This window comes from Osmia bicornis, chromosome 16, assembly GCF_907164935.1.
Source record: "Osmia bicornis bicornis chromosome 16, iOsmBic2.1, whole genome shotgun sequence".
In the NCBI taxonomy this organism is placed as follows: domain Eukaryota; kingdom Metazoa; phylum Arthropoda; class Insecta; order Hymenoptera; family Megachilidae; genus Osmia; species Osmia bicornis.
In genome coordinates this window covers 3,539,203-3,556,337 of record NC_060231.1, presented here as the reverse complement: position 1 = coordinate 3,556,337, position 17,135 = coordinate 3,539,203, and the positions used below count along the sequence as shown (strand labels likewise).

Here is a 17,135-nt window from a genome sequence, read left to right as displayed (position 1 = left end):
ATCACGGCGCGCTTGTACCACGCTGAAATAACGCCGGACGACGAAACACCGGGCTACGTGACGAAAAATAATGCCCTCGGGCTGTTCGATACGCGAAAAATGCTTGGAAGCGTGTTCCGCGCTTTTCAAATCGGACAACGTATCCTTGCGAACTTCTGTGACAACGTAGCAGTACGTGACGTGAAATGGTATGCGAAAATCGTGATACGGTACCCTGAAAGCGACAGAATTTCATAATTACGGGCGCAAGATCAAATTTTTTACATCCAACACGTAGTACTACGTTTTGAAATGACAACTTCTCGAAAACGTAGCGCTACGTTGTTGCTACGTGCAGCAGCCAACCGCGGAGTTAAGTTTAATTACAAGGACGTTAATTTCAGTGGCACACCTCGTGACCACCGATAACAGAATTATCACCCGCGGCGATCAACTTCGATTCTAATACCCGCCACGATTCGCGATCCAACTATGCGATCTACCCACATATACTGGGTGTCTAAAAGTCACACAACTTTTTCCAATAATTATATCGGTCACAATAATCCCAGAAATTTGAAGAATAACTCTTCGAACTGACTGACAGAGAAATAAAAACAAATGAGTAACAATTTAAAAAGAGATTGTAACATTACATCGGTACAGATAGATTCAGGACACCCGGTATATTCGAAGAAACCGATTCCCAATACACGGGGCTCTCTCGGCTATCCGCTTCGGGAAGTTATCGCGAACTTTTAATAGCCAATTCCGATCTTTCGTTGATATTCGCGCAAGAATCCTCCTGTTCCCTGTGCCTCTTTCTCCACTTGGTGACGCAAAAGCCCAACGTGTGCGTGCGCAGTGATCGCGCGCCGCCGGAAGTGACACGGAATCGAACCTGAATTGGCGAGCTACGGAATATCTATCGCACGTCGGCTGCTACAATGAATTTATGTAGATCAACCCTTGATTAGATTCCCTTTTGATACGCTGCCAAACGTCTGCGCTACGCATACATTTCAATCCTGATCTTGGGATTCTTTTATCTTTGAATAGTGCAGTATGGAGAAGATGAACCTATTACCATGTAGCACGTTTTTCTTAAAGTAGATACGTCGTCTCCTGGGGAGGAGCTATATGTGCCTTAAATACCTGATGGCGTGGAGGTCCATACGGTCCTGGTGGGCACATGGCCGGAGTTCCGTGAAATTAACTGCTCTTTTCGGCCAGTTTTCAGAGGCTACGCCCCTTTCCTCCCGCCGCTTGCCATGCCCCGTGCCGAGGGCCCGGCTAGCGGCGGGTGGAAAGGGGCGTAGCCTTTGAAAACTGGCCGAATGAAAACAAGACTGAGGATCGGAGGAATAGCACCTCTGTTAACCCTCCCCCCCCGGACCCTTTTTCTTCATTCGTCGAAGGGGAAGTACTCCCCGTGTTAGAGGCGTCCGTCCCCTCCAAGAGCCTAATGTTCTTTTAAGACACAGGGAAAATGTTTACTAGATAATGGTACCCAACAGTTGATGGGACTAATTTCAAAATGGTAAAACGAGGATCAGTGGCAAGCCAAGATAGTTAGTCGATAAGCTAGCCGTGTGCCGGGGTTTAAAGCACGGCTTACGGTACTTAAAATCGGCTCGACGCATGAAAATTGCCTGTCACGTGTAATTATAGGCCTGATTGAGTATCAGATTATTCGTGCACCGCGATCAGTGACAAGAAACCGGGTCATGCGGCCGCGTCGAATAAACTTTCCTTAATATCCTTGTAAAATTAGCGGTCTTAACTTTCGAGTAGAGACTTGCCGCAACAACCAACGAGTTTTCGAGCTAAACTAACCATTAACCTAACTTGGATGATCATGTGTTAAGAGAATAGTTCGTAAACAGCGAAGCAAATTCAATTCCCTTTGGTTTAAAGAAACCGTAGCCGTGTGGGAGAGTGTGTCGATGGTGAATACATCGACCTACACCCGTGGACATTAAATATGAACGCATTTGCCACCCTCGCTTACCCAGTGAACGTATGTGGTATTTCACGCCCTTGAATTTTCTGGCTACCTTCATAAATTTCGCCTCTTAAAGGGTCTGAAAGCCTAGTTACGGTAACACATTGTGAACGCTGTTGCAAATTTAAACAGCTGTCCCATTCGTACCCACGTCACATTATGAAATGCTCGGAAGGTTTGGGAGCGCGCTTAGGAGGCGTCGTTTCCATAATGACCTCGTTAGGATCAATAACCCTAAAGGTCCTTGCGAATTGATTAGTCGGATCGACAATAGACGTCCTTTGGATTCGTCACGACCTTTCGCCGGCCTACGCTGAAATGACACCGGCTACTTCCGGCCACTCGTCCCACGCTGATGGGATCTTTATCGACGATTCACGTTTACCGCTCGTTCATGCCATTCATTGCTCTTCACTGAAGAATATTCCATTCGAACCTCGGACGAGGCCCTTCATGACAACACTTTATAGATTTTGAAAAGGTTAACAGGCCGCGCTTCGAAATTGCTCAACGATAAAAGCCAAGAGATTTATATCTCTATCCTTCGTTAGAGCGTGTCACGCTTCGCAGATTAGATGTCTCGCCGCGAACATAATCAACTAAAAGTTTGATTAAAGCCTCAAACCAGTACTCCTCGGCTTGTACAACGATATCATATTGCGCACTGTGCCCGGGCAAAACCGTTAATTCCAGCCTGTCTGTGCTGGAACGGTTGAACGCACGAGCATCAATGGCGGCCGGGCGCGGAAATCGGAGACGTCGGGTTTGGTTGGATTTGGCAGGGTCTACTCGTGGCTTTCGTTAACGATGAAACGAGTCAGGCTGCAATGATCGCCCGGAAAATGATGGTGAAAGATAGCATCGTCAGACTATGTGCACCAACTGTACAGAGTATCTACACCTCAACTATAATGCTATACATTTCTCAGTTAACTTTTTCCTTCCACTGAAACGGTTAAATTAACCAGCAACTCTTGGTACAAACAACTAATTACATAGAAGGCTGGGTTCTTCAGTCCCTAGCTCGAAAGGACCAAGGAAACGCGTTTCTCGAGACGCGAATTTCGTTTCATTAAACTTGCCAGCCTGTGCGGGGCACAAAGTAATCTTTCAGCGATCAAACTTGTTTCGTGTTCCGGCGCCTGGAAATTTTCCGCTAATTGGAGAACACGCGAAATCCGTTCACCGTTCTGAGGACGTAGTTTGGAGCACGTTGGGCCAGCCCCTGAATCATGTTAATTTATTCCAATCAGAAGTGGTTATTCCCTTGTTGAAAGTAAATATTGAAGGGACACATTGAAACGATACGCTTCTATGAAACGTTTTCATTGTTGGAAAGTTTATGTGAAATTGTACCCCTGGAATATGGAAGCGAAAGAAATCCTTAGTTATAGAATGAAGTAACTACAGTGAACTTTCGTTTCAACGTCGATTCATTAAGAAACTCTTCAACTTTTATTCCGGGAAACTTTCCCGCTACTTCTTCGATCTCTTGTTCTCCACGGAACCGCGTTTCTTCGCCTCCTACTGGCTGTCCTCGCGAACCAACGTCTGTCAATTAATGGTATTCCATTATTCACGAAAACGCGGGTCGATATTCGTCCGGTATCAAAACCTTCCGTCAATCTCCAAGTCCAACTGTAGAGATGATAAATCTGGCATTAAATGACTCGGTAACTTTCCAGTTCGCTGGGAGCTTCCATAACACTTGAGAAAGTTCCACATCGTTTACGTTGGTTCGTTTCGAAAATCAAGGGATTCATCGATCAACGGTAATGTTAATTAACACTGGTGCTAATTAATCTGAAGTTAACCACCGCCCAGTCACGGTACTCCCGAGCGACCGAGTTTCCTATCGCTCTTGAAACTTTAAATAATCACTGTTCCTTTTAACTTGTCACTCGCTTCCGCTTGCAGTTTTTATCCGGTGACACTACCTCGACGGTAGCCGTACACTCTTACAATTAGTGTATCCTTTAGCAGGGGCTATGGGCACCCCACGACGCCATGGGTCCTACTGTGTTAGAATCAGGTCTGGCATAAAGGCTTCCAGGTTAAGGGCGACCAAAGGGCCCTACTTATGGGTAGCAATACGCTATATCCCCCACACTGACCATAAACGTGTTTTTCTGTTGCAGTACACTGACTGGGAGCAAGTGAACAATGGCTACATGTACCAAAAGATGGTCGCAGACGTTGTCGGCGATTATTTCTTTATCTGCCCATCGATACACTTCGCCCAACTGTTCGCCGATCGTGGCATGAAGGTCTACTACTACTTCTTCACTCAAGTAGGTAGTGGTTTTTTTATCGTGTCACGTGCGACTCGTAGACATCGACGGATACGCGTCACGTGTAACACGTCCAATCGATAGTCATCCATTATTATGTTATAGCCCTGTGCCATCGCGAAGACCGTAGCTTGACATTTCCACGAGACAACACAAAGAGTCACGTGGAGGTGGCAAATGAGAACGATAACACGGCTCGTGATTCTTTTCCCAGGCCCGATGCTGACCCCTTATCAGCAAAGGCTGGAAACCGACCTCTCACTGAATCTATTATTCAGTCTCACACGGAGAGATCATCGATTCCTTTTCGAAAAGCGAACACTTCGGTTGATTTCCGTCGGGTATCATTTAACCAGTTGACCAAATGGCTGTCATTTTTTAACTCACACTGAGTTCTTTTTAAATTTACGAGTCTTCTTTTAATTACTATTCGGTTACAGTCTGCAAAAAATGCAAATTAGGACTCAGCACTTGCGCGTCATTTTATATACACAAGTATTTCTCTTATAAAATTAAAAACAAACATTTATGCAATCCGTGATTATACTGTTTATTAACTGTATCATTCGTTGGCCGTGCAAACAGGTCCATAGAATATTTTTAGACTTAATTAACCGCATTCGTGGCGTGTTGAACAATTATGAAAAATATAAAACGCCGTGGAAAACTGGTGTATGATGTTCTCGTAATAAGCTTCGTTCCCTTTTTTTCCATAATTCCATGGTCGTTGCCACCAGAGAGGAAAAACAAGTCTAAAACGTCAACGAATGATTGACCAATGATGGCTTTTCGAACCGAAAGCTCACCAAACATGTCAGCAGAAAATTTATTCATTTTTTTTTTCTCTTCCTGTCGTTAACCATCCATCCTTCGACTTTATCGTTTATTTGTCTTTGAAGAGAACGATGGACTACAAAAAGCATAGCCATTAAAGAATCGATACTATCAAAGACGAGCTTTTAAAAAGCACTTCTTTCAGTTGAATAAAAAGTCTTACAGATATTAGGAAAGGTGGCTTTTTCCATTTTTATTGCTATTCAGTCTCATAAAGAAAGCAATCGTAATTAAACTTGTAAAATTTTTAGTGTCAATAAGTGAAGGTAAGAAATAGAAATTTCTTTCAAGAAATTTCATCAAACCTTCTGAACTATTCAAAGTGTAATTACATTTTGTTTTTTATTATCTTGTTCTGAAAACGGAAGACCGTAATTTTCTCGGTTCCATATATAGTTGAGCCTTTTTTGCGGGATCTTCGTCGATCTTTCCTCGAGTTTATCACGAAATTTCTCGATATATGTTCCCGTGTTGGGGTTATAAAAGCGGGTATATACAGGCCACTCATGAGGGCTCTTCAACTTTCATCGCCTCTTTAGCTCGAGAGGACATTAGAGTTCCACAATTTATGTAACGCCCGAGTGGAACATTACGGGCGCTGATGTCGAAGAAATATATTATATTAGCCTTGGCTGGCTGAGATTAAAGGAAAAAGCTAACAAGGAATCAAAACGAGATAAATTTTTCAGATGTTCCGAAGAATTTTTCAATTTTCTCCGCCTTTTTCCCTCTCTCTCACATTTAATCTCCCGTTTGCTGCACTTCTCACGCTTTAACCTCGCTCCGTTGAACACCGCCATTGTAAACGTGGCAGCAAAATTAGCTTGCGCTTCGTTAAACAAACAGAGCCACACACTGGGAACGGAAAATCGTCCTGCGTCACGTCAAAAATCGACTCACTACAACACTGATGAGGATATTTTACACTTTAATTAATGCTGGCATATTTGGGAAAGAAGCTTGTGCTAAGAACTTTTGCATTCTTAGGATAGCTATCATGACACTTGTCCAAGGAACCCCATGACAAGGGGTCCAAGGTATATCACTGCTAGAACACTGTCATTTCCACTTCCATGGCACTTCTTATGGGTTATATGAGCAGGTCCCAACACCACTGCACTTGTTGTCCACCTTATTCACTATGCCACAGCTAAAACACTGTCACCTCCACTTCTATAACAGATTATTGTCAATCCGGCCGTCCGAGGACAAGCGCGGATGTGCCACCTCACCCTTTAGGGTATATGCTCTATACTACTATCCACTCCCCAGCAGCCACCACCCGTGGCGGGGAGTGGAAAAACTGTCAAACTCATTATTTTTCAAAATCATAGTTATCGGGTACGGAAGATCCAACACTTGACTCTTTGTCGGCGTGTAGGAGTTTTGCTCTAGGACGCGTCTACTTTATCATGCTAACCTGAGTGGTCCCAGCTCAACCCACCAGGCGCTTCACGCCCACAGCCAGAGCCCCGTTTGCCACCGGTAAACCGGTGCCCGGACCACACCACGAGGAGGAGGGGTTGGCACATGTCACCGCCGGGGCTGGCTGCAAGGCCCCAACGGCATCTTTGTGCCTCTCCACTTCTATAACAGTTGGGGGTGTGGGGATCCCAACACTATGGCGCTGGTACCCCATTGCTATCTTTACTGCCATCCCCCCTGAGGGATGGAGGATGGGGCCCCAGTACCTTCTTTCGGTTCTTCTAATGGGTACGATAGCTGCCACCCTATGTATACTTAAGTACCAATCCGTGTAAAGCGGAGGCCGTAGGCATTAGAAACCTTATTCCCTATAAATATTTTATTTCCCTACGGGAATCCCGTTTTTATGACTCTGATTGCATTGTCTGCAGGAATACGGCCCTCGTACTGGGGTTGGGCTTAGATCATTACTTCTGGGATGCGCAGGGTTAACATTGTTGCTAGTACTCCTAGAACGTAAAACAATGACACGTGTAATTCTGCGGTATGTCACTTTTCTGACACGAAGTCAAGAAGGCACGCGTCGACTGTCAGGTCGCGTGCGCCAAAACAGAATACTCAAACGTATAAACACTTAACTCGGTCGTGTTAAGCTTTCGCAACGCTGTGAACGCTCGATCTCTGCCAGTTTCGCGCTATCCTCGAATAACTGGGACGTGAAACGCGCGTTAGCGAAACGCCGAGACCCAAGTAATTAGCGGAGGAGGTAATTTATCAGGGTAGCGCTGGTTGGAAGCAAAGGAGGATGTCATTACTCATGCGCGCCGCTCGTAATCTTAATAACGGTTTCGCTCGGTGGTTAAAGAAACCCCTCCTGTGTTTTCCTTCTCTTCCTGTGTGACGATTTACCCGCTACGCTGGAGGCTTTCCCTTTTACAAACGTTAATACGTCTCCGGTTTCTTCCTTTTCGACGCCTTTCCTCTTTCGGCTCTTTCAAACGTCGGGCATATGCAAAGCGTATGCGCTTTGCTTCCTCGTGTTGGGCTACGCTTTGAAACAGGCGTTTTAACGTCTTGTATATTTGCCTGCATTGTTGTAGACAGATGCCCCTTAGTACAGTTACACTTCTTCAACAGAACTCATAAAACAATGGTCAAAATAATTTTTATCTTATTTTTACAAACACAGAATCTTATGGCCTCCCAAATTCTTGATCAAGAAAGAAATTTAAATATTTTCGTTCAATGTTAACTACCTCACTAGAAAATCCATTCCCCGAGGCAACTTAAAGTTAAGCATCACTTTCAAGACTTCAACGTACTTGGTTCTCGAAGAGTACTCGTTACTGGAAGTTGTCCTTTACCTAACGGGCATCTTCATTTGGTTTTATTCCTTCAAAGCTAGCGATTCTGCTCATCAATCGCTTGCTCTGCTTCAGGATTCAAGGCAATCACCATTTCCTCCGAAACATCCCCGGAAGATGTTTCCGAGTCAACCTGTTTTTCATTTCAGTCCTCCAAAGAGACTTTTGCAAAAAGTAACACCGAGAAAAAGCTTTTCAGCTCACGGACGAAGAGGAACACGAGGAGGGAGAGAAAAAATGAAAGGCAACCATGTAGTTTGAAATGTCCACGGCAGAAGAAGTCGCAAGTTTTATGCTGCAGTAAAATAAGTTCAAAGCCGATAAGTAGGTCAGAAACGGGTTAACGTTGAAACAAAGTCCGGGTAAAAAGAAACGAAAGAAAATGCATGCTGCCCGAAGCACGAGTATGTATATCTAGACCCAAGGTTCTTCTGAAGTCAAAACACATCTTCTCCATCAGTATAGTGATTCTTTTTACGTTGGTCTTTTCTTTGTCCAACTACTGAGCTTGAGACGATTTTCAACATCGGTCTTTTAGGATCACTAATTACCCTTGGACTTGGATAAAAAATTTGCACAGTTCCTGCTAAAATCTCCACGAATCCTTGTAGATCTTAATTGTCAGGATCTTTCTACGTCGATGTAAAAAGCTTTTGAATATGCTGGCTCAGAACTCGTACTTATTTGCGGCTTGGGAGAAAATCAATTTGATTATACCCTCCGTTACGTCAATTAAAACAGAATCCCATCTTCCTCGTTAAAATAAACAGTCGGTCCAAGAATTGTTCATTATCAAAAGACCTCGTCCCGCCTCTCGACCGGGACACATTGACGTAATACAAAGCCGGAGGGCAAAGCGTTCCAATTCATCTAATAATGAACGTCCTCGTTCGAGATTCTTTTTCTCTGGTCGAAAAATAATTGTTAGCGCGAATAAATCAAGTCGGATGAACCAGTTCTTTTCGCGGCGATTCATTAAGCACTGAATCGACCGCGGCGATTAGCCTGGACGGAATTTAATGGAAACGAAATCCTCGCGATGAAAGTTGACGCTTCTGAGAAGACTGAGAGCTTCCTTTTCATTCCATGATTCTTCGTTCAGTTTCACGGGGAATCCTTTCAAAACGTGTTCTCTTCGCGTGTCTAGGGAACTTCATTATCGACGTAGCAAGATCGCGTTTCATGATTTTTCACAGCGATGGAAGTAAGAACGGACCGGCGAACCATTCATCCTGCGTGAAAACGCGATTGAAAGGGTTGAATCGTGGTAGCCAAAGGTACGGGGCGGCGCTTCTATTGAGAACGCTTTCCAGGAATCGTCGGGGGAACCGAAGAGAAACTTGAAAAGACGTTACTTTGCGCGGATGCTAAGTATCTCGGTCAGTCCGCGATTAAACGTTGCATTCAGACCTCTATCCTTGACGGAAACGGGGTTAATTTCTAAAGGAATGTGTCCTTTCAATGTCTTGCCTCGCTCTTCAGAGCTGAGAATGCAAGTTCCTCAACTTTCAGTGATCCTTGTGGTCCGATTGGTCCTGGTTCGACCATGCTACCACTATTTATCACTGTTTCCGTTTGTCTCTCTTTCCAACAAGGGCACTGATTGCTGAATATTTTCACAGAACACTACACTGACACACACACTATGCACAGAGCGAAGAGTAGCACAGTTCATCACCTAGGTAAAGGGAGAAAAATCAGAAGAAATTTCTCGATACACGTTTATTAAAGATACATAATGAAATTCCAGTCATCCATCAGCTCCACTGTCCATTATCGACCGCCGTATCGTTATACCTGCCCCTAAGGCTTCCCTCTGGACGTTCTTCACTCGCTGACGCTTCCCGTTGCCTTTGTAATTTTAAGGATCGTTAAAATTAACGACGTTAACCGAACAAGGAAGACTGCCGTAATGACAATCGCGCAATTGCAGCTTCCTTTGTTCGATTTACTTCTTTCTTTCAACCGTTGTGCACTTAGTTTTCTTCCTCCTCAAAAGGGATTACCTTTCGTTGCTTAATTAATCTTTATACAATTTTGGGACCAAGTGTTTTGGCAATATTATCGTGACAAATTTAATAATAAGAAACTGATAACTCCTCGTGACAGTCAATACATTAAGGAAAAGATAAATAACTACACGTCCCTTCGTGTAGGGAGGCTTGATGTCGCTGCTGTTTCTCGAGAGAAATTGCACTTTCAACTTTTAAGTTTCTTCCGTATGAAGTTCCACGGCAGCGGCAACTTTCGCCTTTGTAGAGAGCAGTGAGTAATCCAACTTTTTCAGAGGGAGCTTAAAAGTTCGCGACACGATCGTTCACGGGACACGTCGGGGGAATTTATTTGCCGAACGCTGGAATGCGGTCAATTGAAAACCTGATGTCTCGCGCAGTTCACGCTCGATCAGTCGGTTGATTTCGAACTGGCAGACGGTTTGAACAAGTTATACTTGACTGATCACTTACCTGCTTCGTTTCCATTCCGTCACACTTGGCTGCTGCCTACACTTATTTTCACTGAAACCAAATCCCCCCCTCTTGATATCAATTATGGAGGCAGTGATAATTCTATGTGACCTCGGCTTCGTTTGTACTATATTTAACCTAAGCAGCTCTCTGTCAGCCTGGTCGATTCCATTGTGCCGTTTCCCAGCGGGTCCTTTCCGCGGGTTCGACGAGACGTCGTATTATGCAGAGACTCTCCTGGTTATTCTCGACGAATCAGGCCGGGATTTAAGAATACTCCGAGTTGAATCAATAAATGGCCCAGTTGATAAGACGACCTCCATGATGGAATACTATAAACGCGACTATTCCACCCCTTCCAGTTAGAACAGTGGCCCAAAAAGTAAACGAAACCAAGTTGGATTTATCTCACCAAGATCCAGGACCTTATATCGAGTTTCGTTTAATGATTTACTTAATGCGATTAGATCTTCCTTGCGGATCTTTTATCAGGCTCCGAGGCTTAGTCTTTCTGTATTTTCGAGATGCTTCTCGAGTCTGCGACAGAGTTTGAGAAGCAGAGAAAGTTGAATCGAAGGATTTTAATTAATTCCAGCTTTATTATTGCACGAAGAGGTCAACGTCAAAAACATCGATCGTAATTGGATTCCGAAGAAAACTTCGTGATTGCCTCATCCGCGTGGCAAAGACTTTAAGGGTCTGCAGTCCAAGACACGAGTTCGTTCTGTATTGTGGGCGGACATTGCTCGGATTTCATCATTTTTAATGGAATACAATCTGAGTGACGGTATTTACCAGGCGCTGCTCTTGGTCGCTGAAAAATCGCGACCGTGGTGCAGTGTATTGTTACTGGGTATCTGTAAACACCGATAAATTTGCGTTCCAATCGCAAATACTGCAGTTTAAACAACGGAACACCTGCAGTGTTTGTTCACCCTTATCGGTAATTAACAGACGTCTCGTGCAAAAAAAACCTGCGGGTTTTTCCAATAAAAATTGATAGCACGATTCGCGAGATGGATCTGACACTATTTTTGAAACGTATTCCAAGATTCCTTTCGTTAGAATGAAGTTTGCCCCAGATTTCCGAAGTTGATACGGGCGAAACGATCTTGAGAATAATTAATTCCCCGCTTGAAACATCTGGTCTTCTCGAATCGAAGATGAATCGGATTTTCTGGAAAGCAATTTGAAGAATTCTGCTTTCAGATTGAATTTCCCATGGGGCCGAGCCAGTCATCTTGATCGCTGACACTTTTATTTATTGACTACATTGGTCTCCGGCTAAACATTTACCGGAATCTCTCATCCGTCAGCTCGAATGCCAAATTTCTTTGCGAGGAAGTTAGAAGCCAACAATAGGCCCCCATTGTGTATCAGTAGGCAGTAGAATTCAACGAGAACAAACGTTCAATTTCCACCCGTAACCCTCGGTTAGGGTCGGGTCGCAATTTTCCTTGCCCCAGGCAGGAACAGCATCGAAGACGACAACCATAACGGGGAATGTGTCCTGGAGCAAGAGGGGCTCATTGGATTCTATGGGTCGCTGACGCTTCGTTGATCCTCCAAAGACTTCGTATATAAGCGTATCCACCATATTAGAATAATTTCAGCTTTTATGAGTCACCTGACTATGCTGTAAACGTGTCTGGAATCTCAATAAATCTTCAAAGTAATGTGGGACGAATCCAGTCGCTTTATCTTCTTCTTGAATTAAACTTGTAGCTGTATTAAAACTAGGTTATCGTGCCAATGAGGCGCGTTATGTCTCAGTTGGTTCACTGGTACCCTGGTGCACTGCAGTGTTCAGTAGAGTCTAATGGTACTCGGCAGTGTCCAACAATGTCCAGTAGTACCTTTTTTTTAACCTGGGGAAATCTTGCATAAGACTCCTTAGCGTCTCCTGGGAGAAGGCAGCGAAGGATTGTTGAATTTCTACTGACTAAAACTCCCGCGGCGACCAAACTGGAATGTTGAGGACTTTGCATTAGTCCAACATCCCTAAAATCCTAAGGGCCCTGGTAGAACCATAAGAAATACTTAACAGTCGTCAGTAATACGGCAGTAGGCCCAATAACAGCCCTGAAACAGCATCAGACGGTACCGAAGTGGCTGTACTGTCGCTTCAGAGTAATAAATCTTCTGTTGCTCTAAAGTGATCCTCGCCCGCTGAACAGTGAACGTTAATTCTTCCGCGAAAAGCGCTTCCCCGTGAAAGCGACACAACCGGAATGAAAACTGACAAACTGCGAGGGGTTGGCGAGCGGTTAATGACAACACGATACCGTGTCGTGGCGGGGTGAGAGTCGATCTATGGGGTCAGCAGGCAGGGCTGATACACGACGACAGGCTGAGAATGTATTTGAACGGGCGTTTAACGCAAGCATAACCGACGGGAAACCATGTTACAGAGAACGAGCACAAACTTATGGGGCGAATGGATGGGAGTGATGCACGGTGACGAGGTGGAGTACGTGTTTGGGCATCCGATGAACACGTCCCTGATGTACAGCGACAAGGAACGGAATCTATCCTACAGGATGATACAGTACTTCTCTAAGTTTGCCTACTCGGGGTAAGTTTTCTCTTCAACGTCTTATTATGTAACAAGTATCCCGTTGAAAAGCCCGAGATCGCGGCTCTTTTCAGTTGTCTCTGAATGGGACATCTTGGAGGGAGTTTATCCCGCGGAGGACACTTTGCTTAGGAAGTTCCTGATTTTGTAGGTCGAGGGTACTTTGGGAAATAATTTTATCCGCCGTGGAATTTCAATTTTTGAAGGATGCTCCAAGTAAGAGACCCGTAGGTCCGGGGATCGCTAAAAAATTCATGGAAATTTGACACGGCCAGGACGTTCGACCTACTTCGACGAAAAATTCTTGCGTATTCGATGCTCCTTTTAGAATCCACTTATACGCTATCGCGGAGTATGCGGAACGATCCACCTTGGAAACAATGTCGCGCACCGGGACGAAGCATCGAAATAAAATTCGATGGGTACAGAATATCGAGAAAGGTCAATTTTCCTTTCGACCAAATCATATTATTGATCGCATTTTTGTTTCTACCGCATACGCGCATTCCCTGTTGACCCACTACGTTATTCCACGAATCAGTATGGGCTCTGATATCGGACTATCAGTTAAGCCTGAGACCGTGTGTTCCTCGTTCCTTCCTGGAGAGAGACACACTGTTTCTTGCCGCGTCACATACCGTTCATTTAACAGGATAAGAATTGAACGATATTTCATCTTGGTCGGATTAACAGCTCGTAAATCATGTCGAAAGAAAACAGGCTGGGACGAGACAAATTTATCGAGATTTTAGATTATTATGACGCATCGTTCTGGCTGGAGAAAAACTTAAGCCAAAATGTTTTTCTTAACTTATATTTCAGATTGTTTTATCCTTCCCGAGGACACCTCTCATCGATAACTAAACGCATCAAATTGGATTCTTTTAATCTTTATTTATTTCCATCGTAGTGCCATCGGTGAGGCGCGAGACATCCGTCCATTACCGGATAAGACATATATCCTTATTCATTCCGACATTTCTCCGAAAGTTCACACGACAGTCTGACAGCCGTCGATTCTCGTTCGGCTATTTAAAAGCCGCGTCCTAGTCGCGGTTGCTTAAAATTGCATTTGCTATTCACGTCTGGCCTCGTTTTAAATATACCCCTGGCTGAATAAGAAGCCAAGGAAGCTCCGGCGGAAGGGCCTGAAGCGATAGGAGACATCCGAGAAACAAATTTCACTTGCATGAACGTGTCTCGAAATTATACAAATTTCATCCGGCCAATTGTTCAGGCCTCCCTTTTCTAACTTGACACGACACACGGCTTTCTATAATCCGTTTCATTTTATCCATTAATCTCTTCCACTCCAGTTTTATAGTTCTCTGCGTCAATTGCCTCGTTACGATGACCTTTGACATGAGAATAGAACGGCGGTTCCATATCTGAAGCTGGATTAATAATTCCAGTGACGTGGCTACCTAAGCGCAGAGTCATCCGCTGGATTAATTTCGGATGAAGTGTCGTATTTGGCGACAACGATGAAATATTAACGATTGGCCCGCGGATACGATCCGCAAAGCTTTTCAATCTGGGTTAGCAGAAACCGAGGAATTATTTATCGACAGTGAACACGGCGGCTCGATATATCGCATGACCGTTGAACACGCTCCAAGTCGATATTCTTTTTTAATCCTACCACGTAAGGATCTATAACGATCCGATCGTGATATTTTTAATTCGATCGCATATTCGTCGACGTCGAGCATAGTAGTCTTCGTTCTGCGAGTTCTGTGATCCCTCGTCGCGGCGCGCTGTTTAAAGGGGAAGGCATCAAACACCATCGACGGGTAATTTAATAATGGAGAATTGCCTGATGAATGTTTGATTGACCCGTCGAAAAGGTTGCGGTACTCTTGCAACAATTAATAAAGCACTTTGATAGGACGCAGGACAATTTATTAGCCGCGACAGGCGTTAATATCGATTTTAAACGAAACCAGTTAACTGCCCCTGTTTGCGATGTCCCGAATTAATTAATTATCAACCAGACAGTTCTCTTTCAACGCCTCACATTAATCCGTCCAGGGTTGACGGACTATTTTTATCTTTGAAGTCTTCATTTCTTTCCTTGCTGGTTAACTTGAGGCGGAGTTTCTTGATGGCTCAATGAATTATTTTTTAGGAAACCGACGAACGAGGAGTCCGAGTGGCCACCATACTCGAGGGATCAGCCCCAGTATTTTATCTTCGACGCGGAGAGGATTGGCCTCGGCAAAGGTCCGCGCACCACGTCCTGCGCCTTCTGGAATGAGTTTCTGCCAAGGTTGCAGGGAGTACCAGGTACAGGATCACTTTCACTTCACTTTCTTTTGCACACGGGAGGTTTCCCTTAAGGCGAATTTATGTTGGGCATGGAGCTGGGGGCTAGGGCCATCCTTCTCATCCCTATGGCCTACTGGCCCAACTGCTGCTCCAGTTTAAATTCAGCCTTAAGGGACGAAGCACAGAATCCTTGTTTGCCACTATTTTGGAAAACCAATGCACTAGTCACTCGACCCACCAAGGATCCCAAACGATCAATCACTGTTTCAACTATCCAACACTTGTTCAAAGTGGTTATCCTAACGCACACAATAAGTACAGAAAATAAACTTCAGCAAAGAATTTTCATCAGCTTATCATCACTGTATCTTCGTCACGACAGCCTTCATTTGTCATTCCTTCGTTGAGATATCTTGGGTGTCCTTGCTCGGAGAGATCGATGCCTCGTTTACTTAATGCATTAGCACCCCTCAACAACTGGTTGGCTACTGAAATTATCTGCGTGAGACTATCGGCGATAGGCGGGGCTTCGATAAATAATTCAAGCCCCGCCGGATCGATACCCACGAGATTTTCCGTGTTCCCCGCATTTCGTTATCCAACCGGTTGTTGTTGTTGCGTGACGTTCCAACACGGCTGCTCTCATTTCGCATTCACTCGCATAATTCCGTGCTTTTGTTTGTTCGAGATTGTTTCGGATTAATCCCGGTGTTTGATCGAACCGAACGAGGACACTGTTGCATCTCCCATTTCCCCAGCTTTACACTGTTTCACACCGCCAAATCAAATTACACTTTGCACCAATATAATGTTCCTCTGCTGGAATTTAATTAACTGCGAATTGATTAGGTTTAACTTAGGACTTACCTGAAAAAACGTAGGCGCAGAACAATCGTAGAAGGCAGGGAGGCTAGGGTAGGTCAAAGTTGGCATTGATTCTAAATTATCTACGCATTAAATCTGGGACAGATGTGACTCATGAATAAGTCACTGAAATATGCATTCAAGATTAAATTGGTTTTGCATAATTAGGCAGATCGGAAAGTTGCGACGCAACTTTTTGCCTGCGCCTTTTGTTTCTTTTGCGTCTCGGGCGAGTACAACGCAATTATAAATGCTAATGAGGCATTACATCGTAAACCAATTAATTACAGTTTCATTTAAAAAAGGAACAAAAAGCTGAGTCACAGCCAGACTATGAATTAAATCAATGCTAACAAAAAAGTGAGGTTAGGTTCAAAGAGCAAGTTGATTCTAATGAAAAAGTGATGTTATGTTCGAAGAGCAAGCTGATCCTAATGAAAAAGTGATGTTAGGTTCGGAAAGTAAGTTGATCCTAATGAAAAAGTGGGGTTAGGTTCGAGAAGAAAATGGTCCCCCCTCAAATCTGAAGGTCCGCTTCACGAATCTTGCCGATCTGAAGAGGAACGAGAGTAGATGCGAAAGTAATTTCTTCTCCGTCGACATTGGGTCACCGTAGGTCCATCGAGGCAGCCTTTTCAAAGGCTGATCACTAGAAGTCCATGAGAATTGGCTCGACCACAGAAGACTAGAGCCACTTGCAATTCCCAGATTAATATTGGAAAAGCGAATACACCGGCCTTTCTTCTTTACACAATCGAGACCAGTCGTATGGGAATTGTCCGACCACAAAATAACATCTCCATTGCTAGGAGATACCAGCTCCATCGATCCCCCCCCCTGTCGAATCTAACGTATCAATTCTCCTAATTTGAAAGTCAGAACGAACCGGGACAATCTCGGAATTATGGCTTACCTTGATTCGTGTTTAACCTTCCTCGTTGAAGCTGGAAAATAACTCGGAGCATTACTATGTACAGCGGCATCTACCAATTTCCTCGTCGCTTTAATTAACAGGACACTTAAAGCTCACCTCTAATGGCGTCCAAATTGCTGTCCCTCTCGTTT

General features: G+C 44.3%; 1 protein-coding gene across 1 annotated transcript in view; it reads left to right on the top strand.

The window, feature by feature from the left end:
* The window catches only part of LOC114878009 (acetylcholinesterase-like), a 66,444-nt gene that overhangs the window by 39,332 nt on the left and 9,977 nt on the right, over positions 1-17,135 (top strand). Inside the window, exons 3-5 of the mRNA XM_029191317.2 lie at positions 4,123-4,275; positions 12,775-12,938; positions 15,067-15,224. Of these exons, the coding sequence (XP_029047150.1) occupies positions 4,123-4,275; positions 12,775-12,938; positions 15,067-15,224 (475 nt within the window). The remainder of the gene's footprint in view (positions 1-4,122; positions 4,276-12,774; positions 12,939-15,066; positions 15,225-17,135) is intronic.